The sequence below is a fragment of the Fusarium odoratissimum genome, assembly GCF_000260195.1.
Source record: "Fusarium odoratissimum NRRL 54006 unplaced genomic scaffold supercont1.19, whole genome shotgun sequence".
Classification (NCBI taxonomy): Eukaryota; Fungi; Ascomycota; class Sordariomycetes; order Hypocreales; family Nectriaceae; genus Fusarium; species Fusarium odoratissimum.
In genome coordinates this window covers 430,678-456,556 of record NW_022158704.1, presented here as the reverse complement: position 1 = coordinate 456,556, position 25,879 = coordinate 430,678, and the positions used below count along the sequence as shown (strand labels likewise).

The 25,879-nt window shown below is 48.3% G+C and overlaps 11 protein-coding genes and 1 non-coding gene across 15 annotated transcripts; 6 read left to right on the top strand and 6 right to left on the bottom strand.

The window, feature by feature from the left end:
• Nucleotides 1–63: 63 nt before the first annotated feature.
• FOIG_10783 (uncharacterized protein) lies at nt 64–1,901 on the bottom strand. Of its 2 annotated transcripts, XM_031211257.1 has the most exons (3): nt 1,673–1,901; nt 860–1,606; nt 64–808 (listed from the first exon to the last, which is right to left on the bottom strand). In XM_031211257.1, the coding sequence occupies exons 2-3, from the start codon at nt 1,488–1,490 to the stop codon at nt 699–701; spliced, it is 741 nt and encodes a 246-aa protein (XP_031059190.1). In that variant the 5' UTR covers nt 1,491–1,606; nt 1,673–1,901; the 3' UTR covers nt 64–698. The 2 variants fall into 2 exon arrangements, with proteins under 2 accessions (XP_031059190.1, XP_031059189.1); XM_031211256.1 differs by having other exon boundaries at nt 860–1,901.
• A 352-nt stretch (nt 1,902–2,253) lies between these two features.
• FOIG_10782 (uncharacterized protein) lies at nt 2,254–2,920 on the top strand (the record flags this gene model as incomplete). The annotated part of the gene is made up of 2 exons (XM_031211255.1): nt 2,254–2,266; nt 2,381–2,920. 2 exons carry the CDS (start codon nt 2,254–2,256, stop codon nt 2,803–2,805), a joined length of 438 nt encoding a protein of 145 aa, XP_031059188.1. The 3' UTR covers nt 2,806–2,920.
• Nucleotides 2,921–4,267: 1,347 nt separating this feature from the next.
• On the bottom strand, nt 4,268–7,297 carry FOIG_10781 (uncharacterized protein). Its single transcript, XM_031211254.1, has 6 exons — nt 7,116–7,297; nt 6,764–7,018; nt 6,594–6,693; nt 6,127–6,534; nt 5,986–6,076; nt 4,268–5,935 (listed from the first exon to the last, which is right to left on the bottom strand). The coding sequence occupies exons 1-6, from the start codon at nt 7,185–7,187 to the stop codon at nt 4,666–4,668; spliced, it is 2,196 nt and encodes a 731-aa protein (XP_031059187.1). The 5' UTR covers nt 7,188–7,297; the 3' UTR covers nt 4,268–4,665.
• A 642-nt stretch (nt 7,298–7,939) lies between these two features.
• Nucleotides 7,940–9,424, bottom strand: FOIG_10780 (uncharacterized protein). Of its 2 annotated transcripts, XM_031211253.1 has the most exons (3): nt 8,689–9,424; nt 8,457–8,635; nt 7,953–8,407 (listed from the first exon to the last, which is right to left on the bottom strand). In XM_031211253.1, exons 1-2 carry the CDS (start codon nt 9,219–9,221, stop codon nt 8,458–8,460), a joined length of 711 nt encoding a protein of 236 aa, XP_031059186.1. In that variant the 5' UTR covers nt 9,222–9,424; the 3' UTR covers nt 7,953–8,407; nt 8,457. The 2 variants fall into 2 exon arrangements, with proteins under 2 accessions (XP_031059185.1, XP_031059186.1); XM_031211252.1 differs by having other exon boundaries at nt 7,940–8,635.
• A 760-nt stretch (nt 9,425–10,184) lies between these two features.
• Nucleotides 10,185–11,231, top strand: FOIG_10779 (uncharacterized protein). The gene is made up of 2 exons (XM_031211251.1): nt 10,185–11,025; nt 11,081–11,231. Exons 1-2 carry the CDS (start codon nt 10,275–10,277, stop codon nt 11,164–11,166), a joined length of 837 nt encoding a protein of 278 aa, XP_031059184.1. The 5' UTR covers nt 10,185–10,274; the 3' UTR covers nt 11,167–11,231.
• An 821-nt stretch (nt 11,232–12,052) lies between these two features.
• FOIG_10778 (uncharacterized protein) lies at nt 12,053–14,252 on the top strand. Its single transcript, XM_031211250.1, has 2 exons — nt 12,053–12,256; nt 12,316–14,252. Exons 1-2 carry the CDS (start codon nt 12,187–12,189, stop codon nt 14,070–14,072), a joined length of 1,827 nt encoding a protein of 608 aa, XP_031059183.1. The 5' UTR covers nt 12,053–12,186; the 3' UTR covers nt 14,073–14,252.
• Nucleotides 14,253–14,395: 143 nt separating this feature from the next.
• FOIG_10777 (uncharacterized protein) lies at nt 14,396–16,967 on the top strand. Its single transcript, XM_031211249.1, has 3 exons — nt 14,396–16,214; nt 16,260–16,652; nt 16,701–16,967. The coding sequence occupies exons 1-3, from the start codon at nt 14,674–14,676 to the stop codon at nt 16,822–16,824; spliced, it is 2,058 nt and encodes a 685-aa protein (XP_031059182.1). The 5' UTR covers nt 14,396–14,673; the 3' UTR covers nt 16,825–16,967.
• Nucleotides 16,968–17,695: 728 nt separating this feature from the next.
• On the top strand, nt 17,696–19,524 carry FOIG_10776 (uncharacterized protein). Its single transcript, XM_031211248.1, has 2 exons — nt 17,696–18,640; nt 18,689–19,524. The coding sequence occupies exons 1-2, from the start codon at nt 17,864–17,866 to the stop codon at nt 19,415–19,417; spliced, it is 1,506 nt and encodes a 501-aa protein (XP_031059181.1). The 5' UTR covers nt 17,696–17,863; the 3' UTR covers nt 19,418–19,524.
• A 153-nt stretch (nt 19,525–19,677) lies between these two features.
• Nucleotides 19,678–19,751, top strand: FOIG_10775. The gene has a single exon. It is a non-coding gene; the product is annotated as a tRNA-Val (tRNA).
• Nucleotides 19,752–20,050: 299 nt separating this feature from the next.
• Nucleotides 20,051–21,402, bottom strand: FOIG_10774 (uncharacterized protein; the record flags this gene model as incomplete). Its single annotated transcript, XM_031211247.1, has 5 exons — nt 20,051–20,267; nt 20,398–20,653; nt 20,723–20,939; nt 20,998–21,245; nt 21,306–21,402. 5 exons carry the CDS (start codon nt 21,400–21,402, stop codon nt 20,051–20,053), a joined length of 1,035 nt encoding a protein of 344 aa, XP_031059180.1.
• A 494-nt stretch (nt 21,403–21,896) lies between these two features.
• FOIG_10773 (uncharacterized protein) lies at nt 21,897–22,970 on the bottom strand (the record flags this gene model as incomplete). Its single annotated transcript, XM_031211246.1, has 2 exons — nt 21,897–21,991; nt 22,043–22,970. 2 exons carry the CDS (start codon nt 22,968–22,970, stop codon nt 21,897–21,899), a joined length of 1,023 nt encoding a protein of 340 aa, XP_031059179.1.
• A 565-nt stretch (nt 22,971–23,535) lies between these two features.
• FOIG_10772 (uncharacterized protein) lies at nt 23,536–25,700 on the bottom strand. Of its 2 annotated transcripts, XM_031211245.1 has the most exons (3): nt 24,808–25,700; nt 23,926–24,753; nt 23,551–23,860 (listed from the first exon to the last, which is right to left on the bottom strand). In XM_031211245.1, exons 1-3 carry the CDS (start codon nt 25,508–25,510, stop codon nt 23,835–23,837), a joined length of 1,557 nt encoding a protein of 518 aa, XP_031059178.1. In that variant the 5' UTR covers nt 25,511–25,700; the 3' UTR covers nt 23,551–23,834. The 2 variants fall into 2 exon arrangements, with proteins under 2 accessions (XP_031059177.1, XP_031059178.1); XM_031211244.1 differs by having other exon boundaries at nt 23,536–24,753.
• Nucleotides 25,701–25,879: the final 179 nt, after the last annotated feature.

Sequence of the window (25,879 nt, the reverse complement as noted above, 5' to 3'; positions counted from 1 at the left end):
ACGTGCGACCACTGAAAAAGGGGAATAGAGATCAACAATTGCTTGGAATAGCGATTAATTTAAGCTGGCGTTCAGAATCGACGGTAGAACAATGATATCACATCGATGTTTATGGTCCTGATTCATTGTCTATCGAGATGCATCTCACCGGAACTTTTGCTCCTTGACCTCGATCCAGGGCCGCGGACAGGGATTGGTAAGAGCTGAGGCTCAACTCCCCGAGAAAAGTCCATCTCATTGGTCTGTTTGAGTCTGTGACAGGTCAAGGCAATACGACATAACGTTTCTGTATTGCAAGGATTAATCTCACCAAACAATATCATTGTATGCGCCAGCACTTGCATATTTCCTTGGCCATCTTGATCGCACATGAGTAACTCTTCTTTGTGATAGACTCTTTTTATTATGGAGATGTCCCACCTTCAAATGGAGCATCATGCCCGGTCCAGCCGCGGTTACCGCCCGTAGCATTAACATTACGTCGATGCCTATAATCTGGGCCTTGATAATCCTTACTCTGTTTAGTAGGCCTTGCAAAATACACTTTGCGTCATTCAGGACTCCGATATCGATGAGAAATGTAATCGAGTTTACAGACCCAAAATAGTGAAATTATTCTATCGACCGAAGATATCTTGGCTCATGGCTTCGAAAATGTAGGAAGAGTAAATGTCATCAATGAACTTTCAAGAGAAGGATTAGAGGAATAAGAATTGAATAAGAGCAAATAACGCGATACCAGCACCAGCCAGTCCCAAATGTTGACTCATGGCGCCAGATACGATAACAGGGCGATCTGTGGACTCTCCTGTTCGGGCGTTAGTTTTCATATCTATCACGAAATCAACAGTGAACCTACCAGGAGGAGCACTCTCGGGGGAATCAGGGACTACGCTGGGCTTGACGGTTGATTGGAATCCATTGTTGTCTCCAGTGACCTTGGGTGCAGCGTTTCCTTGCTCCTCGGGCTGTTCCTTGCCGGGCTTTGCCATGGGCATTTCAGTTGGTGCAACTTCATTCATGTAAGGACGGTCCGAAACAGGGTACGTGATAGTGGCGGTAACAGGCTCAGGGCCACAAGTAGTACACGTCTGAACATCACACGTGAATCCATACGGAAGATCGTGCTCGTTCTTGGTAGGCTTTGCCTCCATGCCACTGTACGTCTCCGTGATGATATACTCCTGCTCAAAAATACCAGTAGAGCAGAAAGCAGGGTACTTGGTAGTGTACTCAAGAGTATGGACACAAGTTGGGCAGCCGCAGTGACAGTCGGGAGCTTGGACTTCGACAATGATGGCTTCTCCTGTGACAGCTGGCTTGTGAACCACGCATGTCGGGCCAGGGACGGTGACGGTAGCTGGAGGACGTAGGCCATCGCGGGTGAAGCATTGAGTTATCGTTGCTGTGCGGGTTTCGTACTGGACATCTTCTTGAGCGATTCCGAAAGCAGCGAAGAGCGCTGGAACAACGAGTGACTTGGAATACATGATTAACGAGAGTGAATAGCAAAAATGCACCAAACGAATGACTGCGGCTGGAAATCACACAACTGAGAGAATAAGCAGAGAAAGAGTGTTTTGGATGTCATAAAGGGGACTTGGCGCTTATTAAATTCTCATGTTAGTAATGCGGGAATGTACCTTCCATACCTCAACGTCCATCTGATTACCTAAAGACTGTGGCTTGCCGGCGACATGAATAGTGTCATGCCAGACTATGCCACGGAAGACCCATGTAGTGCGTGTCGCTATGATCCGCTTGCTCTTAGCGGCCATTATGCTGCTCGTCTTAGTTTTAAAATTTGGTTCCCATGGATAACTTGACAGTGGCTGCCTGAAAGGCCAAAATTCGTTACGGTTCTTTGCTTGGTGGAATCTAATGATTCTGGTCCCTGTTGTTGTTTAATCTCTGGTATGCAAGGGAGCAACTCAAGGGAGTTTTGGTGATTAGCCAGTTTAGTAGGGTGGTTGATGTCTCACCGTGGGCGCGGTGACATCTTATATTAAAACTCATATTCTAGACCAACGCCTCGCTAGCTAGGTTGAGACATTGTTCAGTTGTTGCTCGCCACCCAATTCCAATACCTTGAGATATTTGGAGCAACCAACAGATATCTTATGCTTCATGGGCTGAGTGTATGCAGGGCTGAGCTGAACATTTGAGTGTAGAGCAGCTAAGAGTTGTAGAAATTCATAGTATTGGACAAGTCCCTGTTCTCCGTCTTCCCAAAGCTTTCATTGATTCTTCATGATGTCTCCTGTTCGTCTGTTCCCTCTCTTACTCGCATGTTTTTTTGGTGCATCCATTGCTCTTCAAGATGACCAAAGGCAGCCTGAATCTTAGTGCATAACCTATCTATCAACTTATCTGGTCTCAGTATCAGATGGTCACACTCGCCCACCGACTTCTTCTGTTGGCGAAGCCTTTTTCCCAGAGACCTCTGAAGCAGCTTTGACATTTTCTACAGATCAAGCTATCCCCTCAACTTTACCTGTTCATGATGATCTAGTTATTACCACTTCGGCCCCCAGTCCAACTACTGGAATTTTAGTCCCCGATGCCGATGGTCGATCAGCGATATTCCGCATCATTCCGGAATTGCAGGACACCAAACGAGATCTCCAGGTCAGGGCAGTTGGCGGTTTCGTTGGTAGCCAGTCAGAGATCTGTGCTGCTGCCGCTATCTTCAACCTTGTGCAAGGTCGTTTGCTGGATGGTACCTGGCCCATATACTACAACGGTGAGGGTGTTCAAGGAGCTACGTGGCCAGCCAGGAGCGTTACCTCGAGATGCTGTTGCTGAAACCTTTGTTGACGAGGATGGATTCCTCCAGTTTTTCAGCTCAGTCCTACCAAATGGTGAGGCAGGCTTCTGTCAAGAAGCTGAGAGCGGCCAGGTTTATATCACTTTCACTGCATCGCCCCCAAGTTACCAATCTATAAGACTTTCTATTACCGGAGGTATGGGCATCTTTTCGTGCCACTGATTGTAGGCTGCCTAGTTTTCTTCTAGTTGACGAATGCCGAGACGGCGATATATCCTCAACCCCTTCTTCTAGACCTGCCAGTGTACCTCCGCTAGCAGAATCTACATCAGCACTGCTCGGAACGACATCTCCCTTCAACGCAGCAGCTTCTATGACCACAAAGGAGATCCAGAAGGGTTCTTCCGCTATAGATGTCCCAACTTTCACTCCTCCTTTCCAAGACACTTCTCAGGTCAAACCTGTGTATACTAGCTCTGTTCGATTTTATAACAGCTCTTCGTCTGTTATATTCCCGACACACCCTGCTCTTACTCAAACATCTTCTATATTGGAAATTTCAACCCCTGTCACAGATTTCCCACTTACGTCTCGGCTGAGCTCCTGGACCTCAAATCTGGAGAACCTATCCACAGATGCACTATCCACGAATGACTTGGGAACGTCGAAAGAGCCACCTTCTATCTTTGAGCCTACTACAACTGCCACGCCAACTACCACGAATGCTAAAAAATACAATTGGCACTAGCTCTGGTATTGGCTCTACGCCTAGCTCTGTTGTTAATTCTTCTACCACGTCTGGGCCATCATACAGTTTCGAGACTGATACTAGAACACTATCAGATCTGTCGTTGGATGCTAGTTCATCTTTTGACTCGAGCCCAACGAGCCTTTCAACGGCTGATACCAGCCTTTCCACCACGACAACTGTCGATACCACAACTTCACATACTTCAACCACTACAAGCTCTGAAGCGACGGGCACACGTGCGTGTCCAGAGGGCCTGTCTGAACCACTGACATTATTCGATGGCCAGAGGCCATCTGACAATGGTGTCGAATGGCTCGTGCTCCCTTTTCTGATAACGATCTACGGTCAGGCTAGTGATATGCTCTATATCAGCCCCAACGGGCTTGTTACACTCGGAGACTCCTTCGGGGCCGATTCGTTCTCCAATGTGGCCTTACCAGCTGAAAATGTTGAGCCATTGGCTATTTTTCCTTACTGGGTTGACATGATAGTTCCCGAAGGTTCAGGGGCTGAGGTTACATACCAGATTGAGGATATTCCCAACCAGCCAGGGGTGTTGACCATAGATTGGTGTGTTTTCTCTACATCAGATGGAACTGAGCCAAACCACTTTCAAATGGTAGTTTCAGAGGATCAGCTGACCCCATTCACCTTCTTCACTTGATCATTTCTTCTTCTTTCTTGTATTTGTTTCCTCCCTTTCGATCTCTGGATTAGTTAGGCTTTCAGGGCTACACGAAGCTTGGTTTAATAGATTGACTACACATGGCCCCCTTTCTGGTCAGATAAGATGTTGGCAGACGAGAATATGAGAGCCTAGGGCAACAGTGTATAGTTGAATTGCCTTCAAACCTTGACTGTATTAGCTACACTACAATATCATCTCAGTCTTGGTTGTCCTTCGACCCAATCCCTCAAAGAATCGCGCCGAGCATCCAAGATCCCGTGTTGAGTGAAGGACCAGAGTTATAAAGCTGAACCACCCAAAGAATATAAGCAAGGCATTTTTAACCAACCCATTAAAGACCGATTCCAACAAGTTACAACAAAGGCGGAAGAAATCAAGATTCGGTCAAATTACCTCATCAATGAACGTAAAGTCATCTCTATGTACACCAACTATGTGAAGTGAAAAGAAGAAAAGGCGCTATGTTGAGCTCTGGATAAAATCCAAGTTAAGGCTCCTCCAATCCCAGAGCTGCGAGAAGTCCCCGAGGTCGACGTCGGTGATGTTGCCTAGACCGTAATCGATATTGAGATCCTGGGGATGATAATCAACGTATGTTGGAGGAACCATGCCACCCCCAGTATGGTCAGCATGTGGCATTCCATAAAGACCTCCTTGGACAATGCCATCGATACCGGCGCTTGGTGATGGGACTTGCTGAGGTGGCATGTGGCCGGGCGCGACACCCATGTTGTAAGCAACCTGAGGTTTCGCATACCCTTCGGCGGGGACTTGGTTGTTCATGACATAACCAGTGTTCTCATGGTTGTCATAAGAAGAGTGAGTGCTCTGCGGCGTCGATCCTGAAGGCGCGCCTTCAGAACTAGCGTAATAGCTCGGTGAGCTTTCCTGTGACACATGCTCCGGATGATATCCATCCTCAGGCTTGATAACGACATCATGACGGGTATTTGTGGCTGGTGCTGCTGGAGAAACTGGACCGACTCGTTGTTTCTTACGATTCACAGTCTCACGTGGCGGTGCCGATCGTCTGGGCATCTTCTGAACCATCTTAACAAGAATGTCATGAGATGTCTTTGCTGTCTTCGATAGAGCCTTGAGACGCTTCAACAATCTGATCGCATTATCCACTGAATCGACGATCTCATCCTTTCTAGGGATTGTGTCGTCCTGATCTTTGATAACAGCAGTGGAGAGAACTGCGGCTGTATCGAAGAGTGAGAAGATGATAAAGTGGAATCTTGCGTCTCGATGAGAAGCATGATCAGCCCACCGAGTAGTCGTGTCCAAATTCTTGAGGGAATAGAAGACTGCATCTTTTCGGACAGCGAGTAAATCCGCAGGTGAATTCCGCGTATAAACTTGCGCCATGAACGCTCGCATAGGGTTCAGAATCATAAGATATGCCATCGTATGGATATAGAACCGGTGGTAGACAATCCATGGAAACTTATAATCCTTCGACGTGTCAGGGTTGTCGACATCATAGACTGCAGGGAAACGTCGGATCCAGTCCTCAAGCATGGACTTATACTCTTGAATATCGCTTGCTGAAGTGATGTTCTTGGGAGCACCCCATCGCTGCGCGAGCTGAGTGACCAGCTCTGACTGAAGTTTCATATGCAGAAGTGGTGAAGGAGAAAAGTCTTCGAGTGTGAGACTTGGTGGCTCCACGTTGATATCACTGTGGTCAATGATCGTCGGACGACCTAAACCAGAAGCAAATTGCCTGAAAATAGTCAGGATATCATGCACCTAGGCTTTGGTGGTTTCACTTACCAATCCCAGCAATCCAAGATACACCATACTCTCCGACGCATCTCGCGTTCAAATTCTGATAGCCCTTCAGCAATAGCAGTTCGATGAAGACCTGGTGCAAGAGTTAGATCACTGGTATCGCAGGAGATCGAACGTACTCACCTAATTCATGTGCCTCTCGAACAGCAGCACCAATAACATGCCACGCCTCAACAAACTTCGCTTCCGACTTGTACCAGTAGATTGAGTGAAGCATCCACTGAATATTGAGCAGATGACAGTGACCCACCGGAATCACTCTTCCGAGTTCCGTAGCGGCCTTATGGTATTCGACTGTTAGCTTCTCGGCAGGTTCGGAGAGCTCAACTTCGACAATGGGCTTTATCTCAACATCCAGATGCTGCGTGGCACATGCGCAGACCATGACGAGCAGGATAGTCCATTGAAGAGAGAGCGACTGATTACGATTCCTTCGCTCCCACCATTGTTGATATTCCTGGAGGAAAGTTGGCGGATAGATAATGTAGTAGTGATAGTTCATGTTGTTGAAAAAGCTCTGAACAAGAGCGTCTGGCGGGTCGTCAGTTAACAATTTCTTGAAAACATGGTTACTTGGAGTCACTACTTACCCATCTGAGGGCGACCAGGCAAGACATCGATAGCATGCTTGAGCTGGGGACAGGTACTGGGATGGACCCAAGTCAGTTCGCCCAGAGGCTTCTTGTCCTTCTGAGATGAGTTTTAGTACGCAATTCAACTGAGATGGCATTTTTTTTCAGAGTGAGGAGAATTTCCTTACCTTTGCATCGATAGTCAGTGACTCAAAGAGAGGGCCAGCGGCATAGCCCATGGCTCCCAGCCCAACGTCGTCGTCATCCTCATCAGGCTCGGAGTCGTCGGGTTCAACGTCATCCTCACGACTACGCGAGCGCTTCTTATCGCTATTTGGCGTGAGCCCGTCAGACGGTGAGCTCGCAGTAGTCGCCTGAATGAAGCGGCATTTATCTGCGACCTTGCGCTTCTGGCAATGGTTGCAAGGCCATTCTCGATTGCACTGCTGGCAGTGAGTACAGGGACTTCATAGGCCCCGCGGGGCGGTCAAGAGGTGCCCCAGAGGGTTTGCAGGTCATCTTTGAAGGGCTATGACGTACCTTTTGCTTCCTGCGATGACACTCAGCGCAGGCCGAGCGATATTGAACTGTATGCGAGCTGTTATCCTCCATGTTAGTGTGGAGTTGACGTGTGGAGATCGACAGGGAGCGACGCGAAGAATCCAAGGATGGGCAGAGGAAAAACTTTGTCGCGTTATTCCGGAATTGTTGTAATTGAATACGGAATGGCTCTTGTCTGGTTGTGGTCTAGTCTAAACGGATAATGCCGCCCGTCTGTCTCAGAGCACTTGGTGTTCCTTTGTTTTTGTCCAGAGCCTCGGCAATTGATTTATGATGATGTTTTAATGATAAGTTATCTCTTCAAACAGGATTTCAAGAGTTGCAGACCGTCCAAGTAAAAGCTACCCCTGAGAAATGAATATCGGTCCGAGTTTCGATCACCAAGAACGCCATCATCGCCTACATCTGGGACCCAAATCTGTTGTGGCACCTGAGATGCAGCCAGCCTCGGGCTACACGAAGTTACAAAGCCACATTTCTCACACTTGAGGCAATGCATTCCAGACTAGATTGAATGGCTTTCTCATCTTTGCGGGGTTGTGACATGATGATAGGTTGTAATGCCAAACGCCTTTCCGGCAAGGCTGAAATAGACTCGCATATTATTCGCCCAACGTCGCACAAAGGTTCCAGACTCTCAATTACGGGTAAAGATCCCCTTGCTAGGACTTAATAAGAGCACTGCGCAAAAAAGGTTCAATCATACGAACGGCTGATGTCGCTGATGTCCGAGCACGTATGCGTCGCTATCAGCAGTGTCAAAGCTCAGACTTACGTGGCAATCAAGGTGAAACTAGTGAATAGTAATCACGGGGATACTGGTATTTGGAATTATTCCATTTTAAGGTTCGCGGCACGGCAATTCATACAGCACTCGAGCTACGCAAAACAGAGCGACCGGCAAGCTCGACTAGGTCTAGGCTCTGGATTAGATGCTTCCACCACTCTTCCATGGTATTGATTTGCCAATCTCCAGGTTGATCTTCACACATCGGTACTGATGTGCCGAGAACTATAGGCAGGGTTGTGAGTTCAATGAAAACGTGCCTAAGTCCGATCGGCTTCGACAATGAATGGTGAGCGGTGTGTGAGAATTTATAGACAGGTAAGAGCACATTTTTAATGGTCTCAGATGAAGCCTCGGCCATAGAATCCGCATACCGACATTCTATGATGTTAAATCAGCCTTAAGAATACAAAATCTTGAGTCCGGCAAAAGGCAATATCTAGATATATATAGTGCTGTCGTCGTTACATTCCGCATCCTTCCTCTTAAGTAATTTCAGCACGGCTTCATTGGTCAAGCAAGTGCCGACTTACTTTAGTCCTTTGTCAAGCTTTGTCTTATATCCTTCAAAGACTTGATCTGCTTTCCGTTTGTATCAAAGTTGTTCTCGCTGAGCCAAGCCTCAAATGCCTTCTTAACAAGAGGCCACTCTTCGTCAGTAATGCTGAGCCAAGCTGTGTCTCGACGCCTTCCTTTAAGAATCATATGCTTTCTATACCAACATGTTAGCAGGCGTTCTCAAGAAATGGAATCTATAATAAATACCTGAAGATACCCTCAAAAACAAAGCCTAATCGCTCAGCAGCTGCGAGACTAGGTTTGTTGAGATGATTGGCTTTCCACTCGACTCTTAGATAACCAAGATCCTCAAAGGCGTGCTTGATAATCAGATAAAAGGCTTCAGTGGCAGCACATGTCTGTTTCAACTGAGACCCAAAGATGATACTCCCAATTTCAATCCTTCTATGGCTTGGAACGATGTTGAGGTAAGACATTTGCCCAACAGGTTCAGACTTGGGATCATCGCGTGGCCCAGAGAGAACAGTATAGAAGAATGGATCCTCAGACTTGCTGAATCCTTCAACAGCCTCTCTCCATTGTTGCTGATCAAGGTATGGTCCTCCAAACATATATGTCCAAAGATGACCGTTTTCCTCGCCGCCAAGGTGCTTCCAGCTTGGATCGGCGTGAGATGGTTCCAATGGGATAATAGAAGTGTAGCGTCCATCAAGGGACCCACGAGAGGGTGCGGACGCGGTGCCCGAGGGTGTAATTGGACCAACTGGTTGTTCACTCATGGTTGTAGACGTCAAATATAGGGCTTGAGTTCGTTTTCGAGAGTTTGGAAGTCTTGAGCTTAATAGTAGAAACTCGGGGCTCGGATCCGAAAGAAGACAGAGTTCGGGGCTTATCTCCGAATGTGAGTCAGCCTATGACTACGCCCTCTGGTTGACTGCTGCAGATAGATAGTGAGTCACGCAATTTCTGATAACCAGTTATGGTTAATCCGTCGTATATAGGAACTTACCAATACTAGAAACTCGATTCAGATACAGGAGCCTATCAAATGTTTCGACCAAACGTCCTGCATGACAAGGAAGTATCGGGTGATCTGGTCGCGTAGTCACGTTGCCATCATAGACGATGGGATGGGTTTCAAGGAGCCTCAAAGTTGAGCTATGCTGTTTTAATCATCCTATAGACTACCGTAAATCTATTGATTATCTTGTTTACGATCTCTCCAAGCTTCAAGGAACACTTGATTTTCGTTCAATTATGATGGTCAACAGAAGCGCTCTTGGCATATGCTGTGGCACTTCAAAAACTGGTATCTGAAACACTGCATTCAAAAATATCAAGTCATCTTTATTTTGGAAGTTCTCAGTCGTATTGTGGTATCGAGTATGTAATTCTAGGCTTTCGTGACACTTTGTGAATTTCTGTTCAAAGACATCTCAATTCCCTTTATCTTGGTGAGTTGACGTCAATCATTGCCAAGTAATCTTCACAGCCACCATGAATCCATACATCATGTACCCTGGAGCCACTTTTTGAAACCCAGAAGCGCCTTGCTTGACGATCGAAGGATTCGCCAAGCTAGCAACTCCCAATCATGCAACACAGCGCCACAAGGAACCTGTTCTAGTAATGTCATGTGAATCCTGCGCCTTGCTAATAAATTAGTGATTGACCGTACAGTCCCCACGTTGGGGTAAATTCAGCCTTACAGTCCATCAAGCATCAGTCAAGATTTAAAGAACGAAATATCCACTTGGAGCTCAAATAATTCTTTCTAGAATCATTCTAGTATCTCAGTTCTTAATATTCATTTACATTCAACGATATATAAGATGACAGACAAGAAAGGCCCTGGCAAAGCTGACCAAGAAATGGATTGTTCCTCTTCAGCGCCAACAGAGCTTCCTCCTTCATATGATATCACTCTATCTCAATCTGAGTCTCAACAAGATCAATTACAAGCCACGGAAGACTTTCCTACTCTGGTTCTTGATGGCACAAACATCTACTCCCTATACGCGCCTAATCGCATACTCTATCAACTTAGCAATGCACCATACGACGCCACTCGGAAAATCTATGCCATTGAGAAACTACGATACCGCATGACGAATGGCGGCTCTGAACAAAAGCTAAAACACACTGTCGATCATATCTACGACTTCAGGCACGGCATCTCGATAGAGTCATACAAACAAATCACTATCCTGGGACAGACGAGTCGGAAGCGTACTTATCCCAACATGATCATGCACCGCTGTCTCAATGGCTGCCACACGATTTGCGAAGGTGGCCAAGTGAAGCTCACCCCAGACTATGTACTCAAAGCAGAGTCCCCTCTGAAAGATCGGCTGAATCAAGGGAAGAATAACACCACCACATGGAAAGACGAGAAGGGAGAGGTGGTTGCCATTGAGACGAAACTCCAGCGTGATGAGAATGGTAGCATACAAGAGCTTCCAAGGCTTGCCATCAAGGCTAGGATTGAAGAGAAGCTGTATGATCTGTTGGTCACTTCTTGGTGTGCACATGTCTGGAAGGATGCCCAGAAGGATTTGAAAGAGCCAATGAGTTGGGATAAATGTGAGCCACAATATTGTCATCCATTTTGAGGATCTTTGCTGACCAATGACTCTAGTCAAACGGATTGCATCGACCATGCCAAATAAATCAGCAGGTATATACGGCGGGGCCGGAATCGGCGGTGCTTCATTAGGCTTCTAATCTATCCGAAATGCCTTTATCCAAGATGTGATAATGTGACAGCGAGATTACAAAATACGAAAATCCTTCGATTAAATCATTGGGTGTCCTCTTGCCTGTGATTTTGTCCGAGCGCTTCTTATTCGTGACGTGCTTTAGCCTCGTCACACGGCTCGGCTTGATATATAAAATTGATTGTCTTATCACAATTAAACAGCTTCGCGCCCAACAATTCTTTCAGCGCCATCGGCTTATCGTGCGAATTGACGAGGCTGATAAGGTCATTTTGAGTTCAATACGTCTCTCAATCTAACGAAAATTGATCTCGGTTAACCGCCACTGAGACTCGGCTGAGATATTTATCCTGAAGCACAAACACGGCAAATCCCGCGATTTCTCATGATACATCACTGATGCAACGCAAGCGGTGCAATTGGATCCTGAATCGGACGTCAAACGCCTCTGATCGTTTGCACGGATAAAAGCTAATCGTCGAAATATGGATTGTTCTTTGCTTGTGCATGGATGCATTGATAATGTTCATGATTATCGACCAGGATCCACGATTTGCATAAACACGGGCTGACCGGTACAACCTTATGCTATGCTTAATATAGCTCTCCACTCGTCAGAACAAGCATAGAGCTCGTATTGTTTCGTGAAACTTCCCTCATCACCTGCCAAGATAACAGTTCCCGCGCATCGCCCAAAGCCACCCGTGAAATAACCCAAGGACTAAAGGGCTCGAACAACGGGATCATACCCAAACAAACGCTCGTGGAAAGAGTCCGGTGATGCTTCCACCGGAAATGTGCCCCTTTTAGCGTCCTCGTGGCGTGAGCTAGCCCAAAAACCAATTTCTCTTGGCGGACGCCGGTGGTAATTTAAACCACCAGGGGTAGGGAAGCGAACAGCTCCCCTTGGCGAGATGAATAAAATGAAGGGCCACCCCTAGCTTTTTCAGCTGGATCTCAGCTGTTCCTTTGCTGGCCTTGGTCACGTTTCTGAATGAAGTCGTAGACGGAGGGCAAAGAGTCCAAGATGGCTCCGACAAGTCGCATCGCCTTTTTGGCGCTGTCATTCCTCCTCTCAGGCCATTTCGCAGCAGCTGGTAAGCAGACGGACAGCCCCTGAGATGAACAACCATTAACACGCGATTGAACGCGCTAGAATGCGACATTTCTGGCAATTACACGATTATCGCTGCACCCGACGACCAAGATGGAGTTCAATCCTGCAAAGATGTCGATGGCTCTTTGTCGCTCCTCTTCGATAAGGATCCCTCTTCCTGGCCATCCGACAAAGCTACGGTAGATCTCGGCGACATTAGTTCACTTACCGGTGACCTTGTCATTTATCCCCACCACGATTCGAAGAAGACGGTTGTCACGGCATCGAATCTGAAGACAATTGAAGGAGCCCTTACGATATGGAACACAGGAACCGGGAAGGACCACACAATTGAGGAGTTCGACTTGGTATTCGACGCGTTGGAGGAAGTTGGCAAGGATTATGTTATCACGGAAGCTTTTGCCAAGCTCTCACTTGAGCACAAGACTGATATCACGGTGGGAGGTATGGCGAGAGTCTACGATACCGATGTGGAGGAGTTGCAGTTGAACGGAGTGTATACCGTCAATGGAGACTTCTCAATCGACTCTAACAGCGATATGAAGGAGCTGGATGTTCCGACTCTTACCTACGCCAACAAGGGCCTCATCGTCAAGGGCAACAATGCTCTTGAGAAGGCCTCATTTGCAAAGCTGAAGGGTGTCAAAGGAAATATGCAGTTCAACCAGAATGGTGCGCTGCAGACTATTTATCTCGCTGCCCTCGAGTCAGCTGCGACTATGTCTATCACCGCTAACGGAAATGATGCTACCGTGCTGTTCCCTTGGCTGTCGTCCATCGGAAACAGCACTACTACTGCGACCTCAGACTTCAGCGGACTTGGCAAGATTGAGTTTTCATCCCTACGCACGGTCAATGGTTCACTGACCTTTGAGTCTAATTCGTTTGAGGATCTCACTATTCCTTTGTTGAAGGAGATGAATGGTGCTATTACTGTGGAGGACAACCCTTCTCTGACCACCTTTGCCTTGCCGAGAGTTACATACGTGGATGAACTAGACATCAGCAGCAACGACAAACTCACCAATATTACAGCGAACGCTCTCAAGTCCGCTGGCACAATTGCGATCAAGGGATCGTTCACAAACGTGGAGTTCTTCAACCTGAAGAAGGTTACGGGAGATTTCAAGGTCTCCGGTGATGAGTCTATGGACTGCAGTTGGTTTGATGCTAATATCAAGAGCATTGTTGAAGGAAAGTACACTTGTGTCGGAGATCACGACAAGAAGGAGAGGAAGCCTAGTACTGGAGGCATTGAAGATACCGAGGGCAACCCTAAGGATTATATGTCATCCCCAGATGACGATAGAGGTAACGGTGGTAGCGGCGGTGGCAGCAGTGGAAGCGGTAGTGGCTCGGGCAGTGGAAGTGGGAATTCTGATGGTGTCAAAGGGGGCTCAAAGGGAGGGCTTTCAACAGGAGCCAAAGCTGGCATTGGGATCGGTGTTGCCATCATCGTTGTTCTTCTTATCGTCGGCGCCGTAATGTTCTGGCTCTGGCGCCGCCGTCAAACCGCAGCACCCGGCGAAAAGCGCCTCGGCAGCAGTGGCAGCGGCTCAACCAAGAAGGGCATCTTTGATGGGCAGCAAATGGGTGTCCAGACAAAGATTGAAGCCACCAACCCCAGCCCATCTCCTAGCATCGGCACTTTGAATTTCGGTCGCAACTCCCTCATCGAGTCGACTGGCGGCTTTACCGAGAAGAGTCTCAATGCCTGGAAGACGATCCGAAGAGTCAGTGTTTCTTCAGGTGGTTCTTCAACTGTCAAGGAGGGAACTAGTATTCTCAAGGGTTGAAGAGGAGAGAACAGAACAGATAAGATGGCGAGTGTTTAAACTGCAATTCAGCGTATAGTGATACCACAGTCCTTTAATAGACATCAGCAGGAAACGGCCTGTATCTCTTTTCATAGGGTAATTTTAATACTATCAGGTTAAACAGTCTATCAGAATTCACTCACTCACCTCACTCATCAGTCCACTGTCTACCGTACATCAGAGATAAAGGAACGTCAGCTAGGACTCCAATTGAACCGCTGGACCCTTAAATTTCCAGGAAAAAGAATGGCAAAGAAGAGCTGAACCACTTTAAAAGAATCCACGCAAGACATTTGATGTGGAGATGATCTCCAACTTTTCTCACTCAATCACAAAGCTTCACATGCGCATCTGAGGCTTCTGACTTGGTGAAGAGAGACCCACTGCTGATTACGAGAGGCAAGAGCCCCTCATCAGCAGAATCCCTTAACAAATGATCGTCGTGCGGTAAAAACACCAAAGTTGTCATTTTCATTCATCTTGACAGTCAATCTCTTGCACTTGACTTTTCTGTTGCAATTGAACCTTTTGTTGGGCATATTATACTGCAAAAACGCGCGTTGGCTTTATCGCTGCTAAAATGACGTACCCCCGTCCCGATTTCGAGCGTAGCCCACTTCATTGGGAGTCCCTCGACGGACAATGGGATTTCCTCTTCGATGATGGCGATTCCGGCCTCAACGAGAATTGGCAGCGTAAAGGCCTTCCAGAGAAGGTCAATGTCGACACCTCTGCCAATCGCAAAGAAACTGGCCAGAACGACAGCGTGGTACAGAAGATCATGGGTGACGCCCATTCTCTCATTCAGAACAACGTCTTTGCTTCATCGACGCAGACTACCAACTCAAAAACCAAAATCAATGTTCCGTATGTATTCCAATCTCCTGCTTCTGGTATCAATGACCGTGGAGTTCATGAGGTTATGTGGTATGAGCGTGCCATCTCAGACTTGCGATCAGCGCAGGAGAAGGAGAAGGGTCATAAGCTGGTCTTGAGATTTGGTGCTGTTGATTATGAGGCTACTGTTTGGGTCAATGGAGAATATGTCGGTGGTCATCGGGGTGGACACGTTCCCTTCGAAATTGACATCACAGATGCCGTGGACGCCGCCAAGGATGCTACTACCCACCGAGTCACTTTGCGCGTCTATGATTCGGCATATGATCTGACACAACTTCGAGGCAAACAATACTGGGCTGCTAAGCCAGAGACTATCTTCTACACTCCCTCTGGTGGTATCTGGCAGTCTGTTTGGCTAGAGGTTGTTCCCAGTGCTCGTATTACTGATAGCTCTTATGGCACTGTTATCAAGTCCAATGATATCCACTCTGGCCAGCTTCGAAGTACCATCGCCGTCAAGGGACGAAGAATTGGAAAGGACTATTCCGTCGAGCTCGAATCCAGCTTTTCTGGTATTCCTATTGCTAAATCGGACAGGAAGGCTCTTCCCCGAGAGACGAGTTCCGTTGGCGTTGAGCTGAACATGCGTCTGTCCGAAGAGCAGAGATCCAAGCTACCCAAGTCTGTCACTGAAACTGCGCCTCTGGACAACGACTTTGCTTGGCGCGATGGTGTTGCACTCTGGTCTCCTGAGCATCCCCAACTCTATGACCTCGTCATTCGCCTGTATGATGACGCCGAGAATGTCATAGACGAAGTCAAGACAACCACTGGCATGAGAAACATCAACTGGACAACAGGAGACGGTACCTGGCGACTCAACGACAAGCCCTACTTCCAGGCTCTCTGCTTAGACCAAGGCTACTGGCCTGAGACCTTCATGACTCCTCCTAGCTCCGAGAGCCTCAAGCTGGATATTGAGCTCGCCAAGAAGATGGGTCTAAACGGTTGCAGGAAGCACCAGAAGGTTGAGGATCCCCTCTTCTACTACTGGGCCGACAAGCTTGGTTTCCTCGTCTGGGGTGAGATTGCGAATGCTTATGCGTTCAGTGCTGAGTATGTTGATCGATTCAACGCCGAGTGGACTGAAGCTGTCAAGCTGGTTATCAACCGTCCATCAGTCGTGACATGGACTCCTGTGAATGAAAGCTGGGCTTATCCTAACCTCGAGGATAACGTTGATCAGCGTAACCACATTCGTCAGCTCTACTATCTTACCAAGTAAGTATATCGGCTTCAATTTCAGACTAGTGCTAACAGCTCTAGGGGCCTTGATGATACACGAAGTATCAACGATAACTGCGGATGGCAGCATGTCCTTACTGATCTAACCACGTTCCATGACTATAGCGATGGCCCTGAGATCGAAAAGACCTGCTCCACTCTTGAGGGCATCATTGGCCCGAAGGCTGGTCGGGGCGTCTTCCTACCACCCATTCCTGGTGTTGACGAGGGCTCTACGCATAAGCCTGGCGCTCCAGTCATGAACACCGAATTCGGAGGTGTCAACATTGCACCAGCCAAGAAGGAAGATGGCGATAGCCTCGATTGGGGTTACACCACTGCCACCAACGCTGATGACCTGGTAGAGAGAATTGAGCGCCTCGTCAATGGTGTTGTTTTAGGAGGACACTGCTGTGCTTTCGTCTATACTCAGCTGTAAGTGTGATTTGACTCCTGTGTTGATATGGGACTAATGATATGTAGGGCGGATATTGAGCAGGAGGTCAACGGACTGTACACTTTTAACCGAGAGGAGAAGTTGGATGCTTCCAAGGTCAAGACTGTTATTGACAAGGCTCTCGGTGCTTACTACAACAGGGTGAAATAAGGATCACGCCAGGTATACTCTAGATAGTGCGCCGAGTTGAGGCTGGCCTCTGGATACTTAGGTCCGAAATAGATATGATACGAAAGACACATTCTTTGCATGATTACGTACCTGAGTCCCCCATAGTTCCTGAAATATAACCATAAAGATAATTCCAAGTGCCTCAGCAAGCACAAACATACTATTTCGAGACTCGTCGAGTCGATATATGCCAATGAAATCGATCATGGGCTGATTTATCCTTTGGCATTATTCGAATTTACAGCTATCCTCTTATGAGATTGGCCCATATGCCTATTAAAGATTGAAACCAACCCCACTTTACTTCCGAAACATAGTTTCAGACTATCAAACTCGGCGCCTGTATCCATGGTCCTTGAAATGATGGATCGGCCAAATTGCACAAACAATCATGCTTACTATATGAAACTCTAATTGGGCGATCTATCAAGGTAACATAAGTATATCTACACAGAATGAAAGTTCGTGATAAAAGTAATGTCAGACAGATTTTTGATCGTTGCATGCTGGGAATTCATTTCTATGTCAAGCCTCGACAAAGAATCGGACGATGTTTGCTTTTGTGACACAGTGCTAGTCCTCGCTAAGAACGCGGCCAGTCCAAGTTTGATGATCAATTGAAAATCACCAAAACAAGACAAATTTGTTATGTAACATGACCAAAACACTTCTCAATAATATCTTGGAGATTCTCACATAAAATCAAATCATTACAGCCTCGGCATTGACCATAATATGGCATCATGAGTTCATGACTGCGGGGATCGGGAAAAGAGCTGTCATATCACGTGATTTTACATGAGATCGGGTCGACTCACCAGACTTGGACCCGACGCTCCATGATGTGGCTGGGGGATCATCACCAGTTCAATCACGGCGCCAGACCCGGCTTTTTGCCCGCGGTTGGGAGCATCACTATCTTATCGCAACCATCACAGTATATGATATCAGTTTTGTTCCATTTAATTGTATGCTGTAGTCGCGCGCGCTTCCTCTCCCTCGCCTCGCCTCAGGCGCGATGCCTTCGACACGGCCGCCAAACGCGCAGTCGCCCATCGTCGATGTCGACGGCGCCCTCGATAACATCGACACCATTCGCATCCCCGAACCCCACGGTACATATTTACAAACACGCGGAGCTCGCGCAGCTCGTCGAATATACAAAGCTATGGGCGTCTGGCCATGGGACATTGTTCCCGAAGCACCTCCTAAGATGTGGGCCATCAATCTGCTAGAGGATCTCGCTCTTGTCGCAGACCATGTTGCCAGAAATCCAGGTGATACGCTGCAAGACCTTCAATCAGAGCTTCGGAAGTCTCTTGCGCGCGATCGCAAACCTTCTTATGCTGGAAAATTGATGGCGCAGGATGTTCACGCTGCAAAGAAGCGATTCGTTCGAACAATGCCTCAATCCCCCGATGCTCAAGACGACACTGGTGACGATGTTGGTACTGCCGAGCGACGATCCGGACGACGGCGAAGAACCGCAAACTATAGCGCTCCAGACTCACCAATTGACCCATCGCGATCGCGTCGAGATACTTCTTCAGAGGAGAGCGAGGAGCACATGGCCTCGTCTATTACCGTCGCCTCAGAGTTTCCTCCGTCTCCCCCTGTACCTCGCAACATCAAGCATCTGAAACGGCCAGCCACAACAATACCCACACCAATTGAGAAGCGTGTCCGTCATAGTTCGCCAGAAGGTTCGCGCCTGTCGGCTGCGCAGAGCCTTATGATGTTTAGCTCTCCGATGGCTACGTTCCAAATGGCCACATCTTTCGGCCCAAATGCAACTGTCTGTTTGGCCAATATGCGATGAGTCCTTATGCTGATACATTGATAGGCCAATGCTACTCGTTCTCTCGAACCGAATAATCTTCAGGAAGCGTTAAAACCCGCCACTAATGCCTTCGTCGCAGCAATTGACGCACACGTCCGGACGATACGTTCCTCGCTTGCCATTGCTCAACAGGAAATATTTCCTCATAGGTCCAGGTCCCAAGAAGCTATGAGCAAACTTCGCGCCGCCCAACTGGGCGTACAAGCGATCCAAGATGACATAGCTGAGTCGCAAGACAGGCTGCGACGACTTGTCGAAGAATCCGTCGCCGAGGACGCTCTTGCGCCACAGCTCCATGCACTCCAAGAAAACAACATGTCTTTACCGCCGGAAATCGCACAAGCAATACGAAGCTATGAGAGTCGCCGTGCAGCTAAGAGCGAAGAGATAAAAACCCAAGAATCAGCCATCAACGCTAAACGCGATGAGCTAAAACGAGCGGCCGAGGAACTCGACATAGCGGAGAAGAACTCGGGCGGCATAGAAGCCGACATTAGAGATCTCCAAGCGGCGGTGACGCGTGGAACAGAAGCAGCCCGGTTCGCCAACATGTTTAGCGTGATGGTGCAGCTGGGACCGGAGGGATTGGCGAACATTGAACAGATATACCCAGAGATTGGCTCTCTACTTGAGTCGCTGCTCGCGTCGAGGAATACCCCTTCGCAGCAGAACCATAACAACAATCATCATGTGCATAATGCGGTGGATGGAGACGAGGCTAATGGATTGTAGGGGTTGGGCACGAGACTAACGTTAGTATAGCGATTTGAGTATTCCTTATATGGCGAGAATAGATTTCCGCATTATCTAAAATTAATTTGACGTTAGTACCAGTTGACATCGCATCTATCGCATCTGATGTCTATTTGGCCAATATTTTCTGATCGAGTTCAGGGTAACGCTAAAGCCCAGTGCTTGGACCAACTCAATTCGTGTCGCTCAGTCGCCGGCTATGGGGTGCTACTCTTTCAGTTCTTTCATCCAATTAGTTAGGTTCCGTGGTCTAGTTGGTTATGGCATCTCGTTAACACCGAGAAGGTCCCCGGTTCGATCCCGGGCGGAACCACGTTTTTTTGGCCATGACTCTTTTTTATCTTTTCCAGTTCGCTGACCCCCACGAAATTTCACAATACAGTCGCTGTATCAAATGCTTTTTGGTACTGTATCGCGGTAATTTGACATAATTGGCCTTTGTTCCGTTGGTATTGATAGCCTGTAATAACTCCAAACAGTCACAAGCATCGACAAACATTGTACTTTTAGCTCTTGTGAGTCCACCACCTTCTGTCGTCAACGCCCTATCTACCGCTGGTCTAGATACGTGCCATTGGAATCGCCTGCACGTTCATAACCGTACTGCCATGACTAGAGAGTATGCTCCACAAGCTTGATCCCCTCGGCTTCGGCTCTGACTCGGATAGGGTCACAGATCTCGCGGGAGTAGGGAGCAATCACGCCAGGCTTGTTGGAGGCTGGCTCGTCGTCAAGAAGCAGCTGGATGGCAATGCCGCAGGTCAACCCGACAGACTTGGCCATGGCCGAGTAGCCGCCAGGCTCCCCAAAGAGTTCGAGGGCCGACGTGCTTGTATTCTATCACAGGTGATATTAGCTACACTTCCTTTTCGACAAGAACACTCGATCGATACTCGCTTTAGTTCCGTCCTTCCACTCGATAACGAACTTGTGTTGAAGCATTAACAGATCTCGCTCACCGACCTGGAAGCTGCATATCTTGTCCAGTTGATCGGAGAGTGCCGAGGGGAGAATCGCGGACGGCAGCGACTTCATCCGAGAATAGCCCCATCCACTTGAGGCCGACCAAGATCTTACTACGTTCTTCGGGGGAGCGGAAACTGCAAACCTCATCTATCTTGGCCAGAAGATCAACCTCAGTGGCAGAAGCTGCGCCTGTAAGCTGCTGCTGAATGTGAGACCACTTCAGACCCTCATTCAGCCAGGCTTTGGAGCCTGTGTCAAGCTAGCCAAGGCCAATCAGAGCTTTTCCTAGAGCAGGGTTGCCATCGTATCTGAGAGAACCCCGGATGACGGCGTGAGCTTCGGCTATTCCATAAGCTTGACGATATGGTACGGAATCTCGATTGGGATACGCAAGAAACGAGTACCCATCAAGAACATGGTATAGAACTGCCTTGTTCATGAGATCCTTGTTGGAAACCTCAATGAGGTTGCCATCTTGGAGAAAGGTAGCGGAAATCTGCTGCGAAAGCAAGGCGCCGCGGGGGGACCAAGAAAACTGGGGAGTCAGAGGTTACACAGGGAGATAAATTGGTACAGGCGGTAGGCCAACGTACCTTGAAACGCAAAGGGTTGTCAGATACTTCAGGGGTAGGAGAATCGTAGCTTGTGGTAATAACGTTTGTATTGCCCTTGATAGCCGATTGAACGATGGCCGCATGGTGGACAAACGGTACGAGAGAAATGACGAGGTCGTGTTCGGCGACGTGATGGCCAAGCTCCGGTGAAGCGACGTCAAGGGCGGCGGCTTTAGCTGAAGACCTTTCAGCTGCAACATTTTGGGTGGAAGAAAGAGTACGGCAGGCTGGTAGTGTCCAAAAAATCAGCGCATCAAAGCTTCAGAGAGGATGGGTAGAACACTGACCAATTGTGAGAACGTTTTTCTTGTCCCGGAGCAGGTAATCAACACATGGCTTTGCAACCATGCCACTTCCCAGAGCAAGAATCTTCTTCTCAGGCATGATGGTAAAATTCAGTGCAATGCTGGGTAACACCTACGGGAATGTTGATCGATCAAGATAGATGTGTTGGACTTGGGAGAGCAATCGGAGTATGTATCAAGCTAATACAAGGAAAGAAAAACCAAGACCCTTCATTTACTTTAGACATCCGACAAGCTATTTTAACAAAGGTTATCATCATAACTTACACACAACAAACCTTGAGAATTGAGTGTCTATACATCAAGGGGCTAGAGCCTTTGAACTTTTGAGCCACCTTGAGAAGCCAGAAGATAGACACTTTTGGCAGGCCATTCCACGCTATTGATTGATTCAAATATCTTCAAACTCTTGTGTTAATATACTCTCGAATTTTATATTGGTGAATAAGCTCCATTCCCAAACCGCGAATAGCATCTTTCGGATACTTCTTGATCCAAGTTATGCTAGGTGAATATAAACTTTCAGACCTAGGTTTTGGCTGTAGATAACACATGGAGTTCATATTTTAGACCTTATACATGATGTAAATAACCCCAGACAGCCAACGAATGTATCTTTGTAACGTGATGAAACTCTGCAATTGACGCTGACTCATTCACAGAAGCCACTGGGGAACCATCAATAAAATACTCAGGCTTATTTAGTAGGGAATACTCACTTGTTTCTGGGCTGCAGCCAAAGATGTAAGCCGGGATGTCAGCATACCGATAATGTTTACAATCTGATCCGCCCATCGAGGGGATGGGAACAGGAGCATCGGCACCTGGTCGCAGGCTCTTGGCGTTGTCCTTCAGATGACTAACGATGTAATGATCGATTACCGAGTAATTGAAGGGATTACTCGCAGCAGCTTGCTTCTTGATCGTACTGCTCGCGGGCTCGTACTGCGGGATGATGGTATCAATCAGCTCCAGAACCGTGTCTTCTCGTATCCCCACTGGCATACGAATATCCAACTCGAACATACATGTTTCTGGGATCATGTTGACTTTGAGACCGCCCTTAATTGTGCCAACGTTAACGGTCGGTCGAGCAATGATTGTAATAGTTCCAGGACCCATTGCTTGATCGATAGCTCGCTTGACCTCCGGCTTTTCCAGACGCCTCTCCATTTCGTCTGGTAGATCGACTGGTAGTGATTCAACTGACTTGATGATCTCATAGATGAAAGCACTGGCTGTTCGGATGGCGCCCTCACTGAGATGAAGACATGGTCCCAACGTGCCTTTGGTCTTGATAGTACATGTCAATCGCAGCGATCCCTTTTCTGCGAATCTGATAGTCTCGAGACCACCTGGTTCAGCACACAGCATGAGGTCACCACCCCATCTGTGCTTGTCTTGTTCAATGAGATATTTGGTACCCCATTTCCCGCCCGTCTCCTCGTCAGCGACAGCGCAAAGGGCAACACTACCCGACAGGAGATGGCGACGCTCGTACAAAAAAGCATATGCAATGATGAGCGAAGCAGTCCCAGACTTCATGTCTACGACTCCACGCCCGTGGAGTCTTCCATCGACTATATCGCCCGACCAAGGATCTCGAGACCAGCCGCTACCGTTCACCAACGGGAAAAACATCGACATGGCCGTTTAGCACGACGCGCGGGCCAGGGCCTTTTCCGCCTTGAAAGTCGCTAATTACATTAACTTTGCCGTCCCCGTTGACGTCGACCAGTTCGTAAGGGATGTTCTTGCTGGATAAAAATTCTCCGCTGACTGCTGTTGCTTTGCTTGTCTCCCCAGGGGGGTTTGGAGATGCGGCCTGCACGAACTTTTGAAGAAAGCTGGTTTGATTGTGTTCATCAGCGGCGAGGGCCCGGAGAAGAGATCGCTTCTGGAGCATGGTGTGTGTACTGCTGCGAATGGGATGTATTGATGGGAAACGATGGTGGTATATGGATACGCTGATTTTATACAATTTGATCGTCGGTGATCATCGGAGAGTTTTGGAGAGGATGATTCACGCTGGCTTTCGGTGACAGAAGCAATAGCTGGGTTTGGGATTACTAGATTGCCTGGATAAAATTTATAAAAAAAAGTATGAAAGCCATTTAAACTTTGTTTTAATTTTACAAACTTATATAAAACCTCCTAAGCTCGTACCTATCATTCTTTTAGATCTCTGCCTAAGGACTGCCAATATCTTCTATTACCTCGAGGGGCAGGCCGGTTGGGGGAGTTAGCCCCTGTAATCGCTGGAATTCCAATGGTGGATTCGGAGCTGTGATGAGTGCGCGATAACCTGCTGTTGATTTCATCCATGCGGGGGGTCATTGACTTTGAGGCTTGATCGTCTTCGATACGTCTCGTCGCATGCGAAGATGGATGGCTGTCAGCCTGTCATGGCGCATACTGGTACAAGCTCGTCAATTGGCAGTCGACACAGAGATGAACAGCGGCAACCGGAGTAGTAAGAAGCCAAGAATGCATTGCTACATATGCTAACAACTATGGTACAGGGGTCTTGGTGGTATCTGCAGAACTTAATTAGAATCCTTTTCTGGAATATCACTCGCCCCCTCATGTACGGGCGCACTACCTTCCTGGCCCTTGAGGACCTGCACGCCAGGCTCGAAGGAACCGTCATCGTGGACTGGCGGTCCAGTAAAGTTCTTTCGAGCATAAGCAGCATACCAAACGATGGCAATAGCGGCAAAGCCAGCAAACACGGCAGAAGCGTAGTTCATGGTACCAGGTTCAACAGGGAGAGAAACGGGCATGCAGAAGATGACGATGGAGAAGACGATCCAGACGACGCAAATACCATTGATGATGGGGCCAAACTTGCCCAGAGGGTAGGGAGAGTGCTTAACGATCTTTCGGCCTCGCACCATGTTGACAGCGACAGGGACACCATAGGAGGAAGACAGACAGATGGTGGCGACACCAGTGAAGGAGTTGAAAGCAGCAGAAGAGCCAAAGTAGATGCATCCGAGGATGCAGTCAACGACGGTAGAGAGGATGAGAGCATTGACAGGCATGTCAAGGCGGTGGTTGACCTTACTCCAGAGCTTGTATCCAGGAATAGCACCATCTCTAGCAAAAGCGTAGGTGCAGCGAGATGCAGCGGTGAGGGCACCAATGCCTGCGAACATGAGAATGCCAAGAATAAGGAAGAGGAGACCGAAGCCACCAGCAGCAGAACCGGTAACAACCTTGAACAGGGTACCGATAGGCTGGGAGTTGGCGACGGAGAGAAGCATCTGAACATCGGGAAGGACGAAGAGAATGGGGATGAGGTAAATAATTCCGGTGACACCGGCGGCAGCGACGGAGAGGACGATGGCCTTGGGAACCTCACGTTCGGGGTTCTGGACCTCTTCGCACATGGCAGCGACCATGCCGTAGCCAGTCAGGACATAAGCACCTATTGGTTAGGGATAGTTAGCGACCGTTTAATCGAAAGGCTTGGCATACGTACCTTGCAGCAGTCCCACGAAGAACGACCAGCCTGTAGGCCAGCCACTTGCCGAAGCATCATAGTGAGTAAAGACGAACTCAGCAGAGCGACGCGAAGGTGCCATAGCAAGCAATGTGACGATAATGATGATGACACTCGCGCCGGTCCAGTAAATGCAGACCTTGTTGATAAGGTCCAAGTACCGCGACCCAAAAGCGTTGACCAAAGCACAGACAAGCATCACAGCCCAGAAGCACAAGACAGTCTGCCATGTATTCGCGACAAAATCCTCATTGAAGATGGTAATGGCGCTAAGGATAAGCTGCGCACCAGAAAAATTGATCGAAAGTGTAACGGTCCAATTTCCCACCAGCGTGAGCCAGCCATCGACGAAGCTGACGATAGGAGCGTAGCGAGGCGTGCTGAGCATGGCGCTCCAGTAATACACGCCGCCGGCCGTTGGGAACACGGCGCAGATCTCGGCGAGAGAGGCGGCGATGCACATGGAGATGAGCGACACGAGGACCCAGCCCCAGAGAACGGTGACAGCTTGGCCGTTGGTCAAGGTGATGTACATTGTCGTCGAGAGACCGAAGGGGACGGCCATGATGGCGAAGGACAGGCCGAGGACGCTCAGCATGCTGAGGTTTCGAGGGAGCTCAGCCTTGTAGCCCAGACGGGCGAGGGCCTGATCGGCGTCGCCGCTTTTGGTGGCAGACTCCATGATGGACAGCAGTTACAGATGAAGAAGCAATTAAGATGGAGGAACAAGTAGAGTGTTGGAATTATGGCGCGGTACTATGTGTACCTATGCTGTGTTGTCGCGTCAATTATGATCAGGGGAAAGTGGGCATTATTATCTTTTTAAAAAAGCAGACGAGAAATGAGAATCAAGGAAACGGGCCGTGAGGGGCCTAGACTCGGCGTCCTCCACGATCTAGGTCCTACTTATCTCTGTCCTGAACGGGTTAGTCCATCTGGGGTACACGAGCATTAGTGGCTTGACATTTCGGTCATAATACCGCTGATCACACGTATTGACGCGGCTACATTCCGCCGTCTGTGCATGTGAGAGAGCGCGATCGCGGCTATT